The following is an 8,629-nucleotide window of genomic DNA, read 5'->3' as shown; positions in this document are numbered from 1 at the left end:
ATAATTACAAAACTGTGGACGCAGCTCATATAATGTCAAACTGGTTTATTGAGCATATGAGTTCACTGCAGTCAGAATGGCCTGTGTGTGGACATCCTATTAAGCACGTTCGAGATTTATTATAAAGGGAGTCCCTCGTCATGAAGATCGAATCCATGCCATAAATAATTAAGGTCATTCTGCAGATAGAAGGGGCTCCAACACTGTCATTGAAATCCTAAACTATGAGGAAAAAACCTGCTGTTGAAACTTAAAAAAAACCCAGCCAAGTACTTTATATAATGTGACTCAACATGACCTTTGATAGACCACTTCTGCTTGTTTTTATATATTCATGGTAATGAGTATTTAAAAGATTGATTCAAACTAGAAAGAACAATAATTATGAGCAACTCAGATTTTCACAAGAAAAAAAAAGAATTCATTTGATCTGACCACTAAATTGCACATTAAGACATTATTCAAATATATAAACTGTTATTGATTTTCTAATGTTTACTTGTTTCTTCAGAGAAAGGATAACATTTATCAGGACTGAACAGTTTCTCAACTGCTGCCGGGAAATTGTGCGTATAGGGGTGCGTGTGTGGGGATACGGGAGGAGCGAGGTTAGAGGATAAAAGGAGGATGCTGCGGGGCCATAGTCTACTTTAGTAGCAGAAAAGGATCAGGATAATGAGGGGGCCTCTGCTGCTGGCCGCTCTGGCCTTAGCTTCCCTGACTTCTCTGGCTGATGGAGCTCAGCTGTAAGTAGACCTGCAGTACTTCTACATATTCCCAGTGAGGTTGAATTAAGTCATGAAAAACAAAGCTTTTTCTGTCAATGTTATTGACTTGGATGTGTGCAGAATGTTGCATTTTATTTTATTTATTTATTTTTATTTTATTATTGCATATATATATATAGATTCACATTGTTGATTGAATAAGGAGGCATAGCTGGTATTTAAAATATTGTGAATGAAGAAAAATTCAATCTAATTTTATTAACTTAATTTTATTTTAATCTTGCATAATGAGAAGCTGCAGCCAGGTCTGCAGTTTGTGTAACATAAGTCAAGGTAATCTAGTTTTTAAAGTGATGCCATGAAGTTGTCCTAAACTTTGTTCAGAGTTTGCACACTGGTGCATTACGCCAGACAAAGCAAACAGACTCCAGAGGCACTGTGACAAGACTTATTGATCCAGTTCTGGACCTTAATCAAGACAATCAATAAATCACTCATTGTGTTGAAAGTCCAGCCAACAGCTCACAACCAGCCTGAATTTACCCGAAAAATGACAGCCCCAGTTGAACCTTTACATGGGTTAAAACATCCAGTGTTTACACAGGCAACCTCTTTTTGTTGTCACTATGGCTCCTTGTCTCCTTGTCTCCTTGGCTCTCCCCTCAGCCCAACCGGTCACGGCAGATGACTGCCCCTCCCTGAGCCTGGTTCTGATGGATGTTTCTTCCTGTTAAAAGGGAGTTTTTCCTTCCCCCTGTCGCCAAGTGCTGCTCTAGGGGCTTATTTTGATTGTTGGGTTTTCTCTGTATTATTGTAGGGTCTTTACCCACAATACAAAGCGCCTTGAGGCGACTGTTTGTTGTGATTTGGCGCTATATAAATAAAATTTAATTGAATTGAAGCAAACTGATATCAGGCTGCATTGCAGTATTTAAATATAAAGTGTTTAAAAATGTTTGTGAGCTCAAATTTGAGCAAACAAGCATTAAGATCAGCCTGACAATGAAGAAGATAAGATAAGATAAGATAAAACTTTAATGATCCCACGACGGGGAAATTTGCGCATTACAGCAGCTCAGTACAGAAAACTAAAAATAGAATAGAATAAAATAGAAAAACACTATACACATATACATAAGCACTATATACAGAAAATATATAGTCAATACACACATGTACATATACACACATATACACACACATCAAAACACTATATACAGATATCAAAATATTATATACATTTGTAGCCGGTAAGGTACACAGCATACACGGTATGCATTATATGGGTGAGTGTAATAAATAAAATGTATCTGGACTGTAAGGATAAAGTGATGGCAGAGGAGGTAAAGTGTCCAAGTGACTCAAGACATTATGAAGTGTTGTACAGTCTAACTGCTGTTGGGATGAATGACCTGCGAAAGCGCTCCTTCCTGCAGCGAGGATGTTTCAGTCTCTGACTGAAGGAGCTGCTCAGCTCACCCACGGTCTCATGCAGAGGGTGATGGGGGTTGTCCATGATGGATGTCAGCTTTGCTAACATCCTCCTCTCACCCATCACCATCACAGACTCCAGAGGACATCCCAACACAGAGCTAGACCTCCGCACCAGTTTGTCGATCCTGCTCCTGTCCCTTTCGGTGCATCCACCCCCCCAGCAGGCCGCTGCATAGAAAAGGGCAGATGCTACCACTGTGTCATAAAAGGTCTTTAACAGAGTCCTGCAGACACCAAAGGACCTCAGTCTCCTCAGCAGGTGGAGTCGACTCTGGCCCTTCTTATACAGGACATCTGTGTTTGTAGTCCAGTCCAACTTGTTATTGAGATGAACACCCAGGTATTTGTAGGAGACCACTGTCTCAATATGCTTTCCCTGGATGTTCACTGGTGCTGTAGGGGGTGGCTTCCTCCTGAAGTCTATGATCATCTCCTTCGTCTTGCTGGCGTTGATTTGGAGTGCATTGTTCTCACACCAGCCGATAAAGTCACTGATGACACCCCTGTATTCCTGGTCGTTCCCATCTGATACACATCCAATGATGGCCGTATCATCTGAGAACTTCTGTAGGTGGCAGTGGTCCGAGTTGTACCTGAAGTCTGAGGTGTACAGACTGAACAGAAAGGGTGAGAGGACCGTGCCCTGTGGCGCCCCCGTGCTGCAGACTACCACATCAGACATACAGTCATGGCACCTCACATACTGTGGTCTGTTGGTGAGGTAGTCGATGGTCCATGCCGTCAGCTGACTGTCTACTCCGGCTCCCTCCATCTTCCCTCTCAGTAGTGCAGGCTGGATGGTGTTGAAAGCACTGGAGAAGTCAAAGAACATGACCCTCACAGTGTTTCCTGCCTGCTCTAGGTGAGAGAGGGATCTGTGCAGCAGGTAGATGATGGCATCGTCCACCCCAATGCCGGGCTGGTAGGCGAACTGCAGGGGGTCCAGCGCTGAGCTCACCAGTGGGCGGAGGTGATGAAGGATGAGCCTCTCCATGGTCTTCATCAGGTGAGAAGTCAGGGCCACAGGTCTGTAGTGGTTGGACTCCCTGGGCTGTGCGATCTTTGGCACTGGAACTATGCAGGAAGTCTTCCACAGTTCAGGAACCCTCTCCAGATTCAGGCTCAGGTTGAAGATATGCAGTACCACCTGACAGAGCTGGTCTGCACAATCCCTGAGCAGTCTGGGGCTGATTCCATCTGGACCCGCTGCCTTCCTGATCTTCGTCTTTCTGAGCTGACTTCTCACCTGATCAGCTGTGAGGTGGATGTGAGGCTGGGTTGGGGTGGGTGATGGGGCTGGCTCCGCTGTAGGTGAGGGTGAGGAGAGTGCAGGCAATGATAGCACTACACCAGGAGAGAGGGGGGTCAGCATACGGAGGGGGGCAGATGGGAGCTGAGGGGTGGGGGAGGTGGTCAACGACCCAGAGTCAAATCTATTGAAAAACAGGTTTAGGTCGTTAGCCCACCCCCGGTCAGCAGACACTGTGGCTCCTCCATTGTCCTCGAAGTGGCCAGAGATTTTTTTCATGTTTCTCCAGACTTCTCGGACTTTGTTATGTTGGAGCTGTTCCTCCATCTTCCTCCTGAAGCTCTCTTTGCCTCTCCGGATCTTGTATTTCACATCCTTTTGCACTCTCCTCAGTTCCTCCTTGTCTCCAGATCTGAAGGCCCTCTTCTTCTCGTTCAGCAGGGCCTTCAGCTCTGGGGTCACCCACGGTTTATTGTTGGAGAAGCACCGTACCTTCTTGGTTGGCACAGTGTTCTCCACACAGAAGTTCATGTAGTCTGTGATGCAGTGGGTGAGGGCGTCAATGTCCTCACCGTGAGGCCTGCAGAGTTCCTGCCAGTCTGTAGATTCAAAACAGTCTCTCAGTGCCTCACTGCAGTCCTCAGACCACAGTCTTATTATCTTCTTGGTGGGGGGTTTCTTCTTCACAATGGGGGTGTAGGTGGGGTGAAGAATGACCAGGTTGTGGTCTGAGTGGCCAAGCGGGGGTAGAGGTGATGAGCTGTAAGCCTCCTTTGTGTTAGCAAACAGCAGGTCTAGAGTTTTATTGTCCCTTGTGTGGCAGTCAACATATTGGGTGAAGTTAGGGAGAGTGGAAGAAGGTGAGGCATGGTTGAAGTCCCCAGAGATGATAATCAGGGACTGCGGATGTGCCGTCTGTAACTGAGAGACGGTGGTGTGGATGTCCTCACAGGCTGCTGTAGCGTCGGCCGACGGCGGGATGTAAACAGTTAACACAATAACATGTGAAAACTCCCGGGCCAGGTGGTATGGCCGAACGCTAACCGCTAACAGTTCAATGTCTTTGGTACAGCGCTGCTCCTTCACAGTGATGTGTCCTGGGTTACACCATCTCTCATTAACGTACATCGCCAGTCCCCCACCTCTCCTCTTACCACTCTCCCTCATGCTCCGGTCCGCTCTCACCAGCTGAAAGAATTCCCATGGAAAACACAGGAAGGTTATAAGATAATTAAAGAGGAGTAGATTTATTTATTTATTATATTTTCTTAATGGCTCCTTCTGCTTTCTCAAGGCCATAAAAAAGGACATTGAAAATATATATTTATTCAAGGTTCACATGTAAAAACACTTGTGAAATACTTTTTGTAAAAGTATTAAGCCACAAAATCTTTATTAAAAAAAATTATTTAAAAAATGAGAATCTGTAAATTGTGTGTCAAGACACAAATTATTTTTGTCACAGTGTCTAAAATGCATAAAGTAATAAAGTAAAAACTGGTTTATTCATTAGTCTGTAACAGCATATATTTTTCTACACAGAGATTAGTACCTTTAACATCTCTCTCTGTCACCCCTGCTCTGCAGGCAAGTGATGTCTGCCCCCAACTTGTTGCGGGTGGGAACAGCAGAAAACATCTTTGTGGAGTGTCAAGACTGCAGCGGAGGAGACCTTAGGGTTGAAATCAATGTGATGAACCATCCAACCAAAACCAAAAAGCTGGCAACAACAGCTGTGACCCTTAACAGTGCAAATAATTTCCAGGAGCTCGGGAAAATAACGGTGATTAAAATACTCATTTACTTAATATGATACTGTTATTGTTATTATTTACAACCTTAAACAATACATGTTGAATCCAGAAATGCTCATCATTGAATATGCCACCCAACTCTTCACACACTCATGTCTCTTCATACTGGTTTCAGATCCCTGCTGGAGACTTCAGTAAAGATCCCAGCATGAAGCAGTATGTATACCTACAAGCTCAGTTCCCTGACCGATTGCTGGAGAAAGTCGTTATGGTGTCCTTCCAGTCTGGTTACATCTTCATTCAGACTGATAAGACCCTTTATACACCCAACAGCAAAGGTGAGTCCAGTGCTACCTCATGACTGAGAAACACCCACCCATACTACTCTGTGAAAATATATTTAACACACTTTAGATTTTTATTGATGCATTCAGTGAAAATCAGACAAAATCCAGTCAGTGTTTTACTATAAAGTCTTCCCTTCCCTTCAGTTTATTTCAGGATATTTGCATTGACACCCCAGATGGAGCCTGTGGAGAGGAACGAAGCAGGCCAAATTGGTGTTTCCATTGCCATTGAGTTTGTGGTAATGTGTTTTATTCTTAATGAAATTAATATTATGTAATCAGCCATAACAAGGAAAACAATTTCTTCTTTGCAAATTAACAAAAGAACCAAAACATATCAACTGTGTCCAATAAAATCTTAATAAAATCTAAAATCTTATACACTCCTGATCAAAATCTTAAGACCAGTTAAAAAATTGCAAGAATTTGCATTTTGCACTATTGGATCTTAAGAAGGTTCTAAGTAGAGCTTCACAATGCTATAAGAAGAAATTGGCACAAGAGACAAAAACTTTTGAGCAGTGAATTTATTGAAAACTGCATTTACACTCAAACATGATTTTTTCAGCTGATCAAAAGTTTATGACCATAGCTCAAAAAAACCCGAAAACCCCCTCAAAACAGAAATCAAAGTGTCAAAAAAAGGACTCATGCTTGATGCCAGTGTTTCCAGGAGGCTAGTGGGAACGTTGCTCCAAGTGTTGAAGATGGCTTCACGAAGGGCATCCACTGTCTGGAACTGATGTCCATTTTTGTAAACTTCCCTTGCCATCCATCCCCAAATGTTTTCAATCGGATTTAGATCAGGGGAACATGCAGGATGGTCCAAAAGTGTGATGTTATTCTCCTGGAAGAAGTCCTTTGTCAGGCGGGCATTGTGAACTGCAGCACTGTCCTGTTGAAAAACCCAGTCATTACCACACAGACAAGGGTCCTTAGTCATGAGGGATGCCCGCTGCAGCATCTCCACATAGCCAGCTGCTGTTTGACGCCCCTGCACAACCTGAAGCTCTATTGTTCCATTGAAGGAAAACACCCCAAATCATGATGGCGCACCCCCCACTGTGCCGTGTAGAAAACATCTCAGGTGGGATCTCCTTGTCATGCCAGTAACATTGGAAGCCATCAGGACCATCAAGGTTAAATTTTTTCTCATCAGAGAAGACAACTTTCTTCCACCTTTCAATGTCCCATGTTTGGTACACCCTTGCAAAGTCCAACTGGGTCTACCACTTGACTTTTTTTGCTCCATAACTCTCAGGATCATTTAAAAAATGCAAAATGACTGTCTTACTGCGTCCAACCTCAGCACTGATGGCACGTTGTGAGAGGCCTTGCTTATGCAGCTCAACAATCCTACCAGTTTCAAATTCAGTGAGCTTTTTTGCTTTTGCCATCAGGTCTTGACAGTGTAAAGACTTGACAGAAAATGACATGGAATCCAAATTTTTGCACAGCTTTTGGCTTTTAAAGGCTTTAGTCTTAAACTTTTGATCAACTGAAAAAATCATGTTTGAGTGTAAATGCAGTTTTCAATAAATTCCCTGCTCAAAAGTTTTTGTCTCTTGCGCCAATTCCTTCTTTTAGCATTGTGAAGCTCTACTTAGAACATTCTTAAGATCCAATAGTGCAAAATGCAAATTCTTGCAATTTTTTAACTGGTCTTAAGATTTTGATCAGGAGTGTATATTTGCATCTATAATTATAGATGCAAATATACACAAGTAATGTAATGTTTAAAACTAATGTGCTGTCCAGGCTGTGGATTAGGCTTTGTAGTGCAGCATCAATTTGCAAAACTAAAAGCAGGTCTCGCTGTTAATGGTTGATTTTTTTGTTTTTCAGACACCTGATGGCATTGTTTTACCACTTGATGCACTCTCTCTAAAATCAGGTATCTACTCTGGAGAGTTCCAGCTTGGTGAAATTGTTAGGTGAGTATTAAATTTTAAATGTAATTCTATAAATTCATCATCATCATCATCATTATTATTGATAATAATATTGTTATTGTCATTGTTGTTGTTGTTATTTGTAGCTGTGTTTCATTGTGTGCACATTGTAATTTTGCACAGTGAACAGGTGATTTTAATTTAAACAAATAACATTCTAAATAATTAAAGTGAATACAAGTGTATATTATATAAAAATTTTTTCTATAATATCAATCTTGCATAATATAAACTTGTACACCTACAGTACATAATCAAGCCAATATAGTGGTTAACCAAGAAACTATTTCTGAGTTCTTGGGCATTTGCACATTTTGCTTTGAGTTTTTGTATCGTGAGCATGACATTTATACTCTGGACACCAAAAACTGCTGTAAAAATACTGGAACATTTTGTAATGTTCTTTTGTAGTTGAATCCCATAAATGCTGATGTGCTTAAATAACAAAATATTAAAAGCAACCAAAGGTACATCTTTACTGATTATATTATAGCTTATATTCTCTAAAGGACAATGGTGTCCATTTTTTAGAAGCGTTCATCACATAGTACCCTGTTAAATAAAAGCTTTATACTGTCAAATCTAGCAAGAGTGCAGCTTAATTTAGGAGGGTGCTTTCCTTGTACGACTACATTCATTTGAAAATCTAAAGATAAACTCTCAAACAATAGATATGGCAAAGTAGGGATGTGACATGTAAAAGAAAATCATCCCAAAAGAGTATGAAAAGAAATATATGTTTCTGTAGATGGTCCTTTCTGTAACTCACTATACATGAAATCCTTTGTGCAGAATTATTGAAATGTGTGTGTGTGTGTGTGTGTGTGTGTGTGTGTGTGTGTGTGTGTGTGTGTGTGTGTGTGTGTGTGTGTGTGTGTGTGTGTGCGCGTGCGTGTGTGTGTGTAGCACTGGAGTGTGGAAGGTGGTGGCCAAGTTCCACAGCAACCCACAGCAAACCTATTCTGCAGAGTTCGAGGTCAAAGAGTACGGTGAGTGTCCCATTATCTGTACTGTACCTGCACAACATTTATTTACTGTCTACTAAAAATTTCAGGTTTTGAATTTGCATTACTGATAACAACTTGAACTCAACAGAAAATCTTTT

The 8,629-nt window shown here is 41.8% G+C and overlaps 1 protein-coding gene across 1 annotated transcript in view; it reads left to right on the top strand.

Moving 5' to 3' along the window:
* The first annotated feature begins 600 nt into the window (after positions 1 to 600).
* LOC115783188 (complement C3-like) overlaps positions 601 to 8,629 on the top strand; it is a 31,275-nt gene continuing 23,246 nt past the window's right edge. Inside the window, exons 1-6 of the mRNA XM_030734283.1 lie at positions 601 to 746; positions 5,059 to 5,254; positions 5,401 to 5,563; positions 5,717 to 5,811; positions 7,418 to 7,506; positions 8,431 to 8,513. Coding sequence (XP_030590143.1) covers positions 676 to 746; positions 5,059 to 5,254; positions 5,401 to 5,563; positions 5,717 to 5,811; positions 7,418 to 7,506; positions 8,431 to 8,513 — 697 coding nt within the window. The 5' untranslated portion in view covers positions 601 to 675. The remainder of the gene's footprint in view (positions 747 to 5,058; positions 5,255 to 5,400; positions 5,564 to 5,716; positions 5,812 to 7,417; positions 7,507 to 8,430; positions 8,514 to 8,629) is intronic.

Source organism: Archocentrus centrarchus, chromosome 1 (genome assembly GCF_007364275.1).
Source record: "Archocentrus centrarchus isolate MPI-CPG fArcCen1 chromosome 1, fArcCen1, whole genome shotgun sequence".
NCBI lineage: Eukaryota > Metazoa > Chordata > Actinopteri > Cichliformes > Cichlidae > Archocentrus > Archocentrus centrarchus.
The sequence above is the reverse complement of the archived record's forward strand: the minus strand, read 5'-3'. Positions and strand labels throughout refer to the sequence as shown.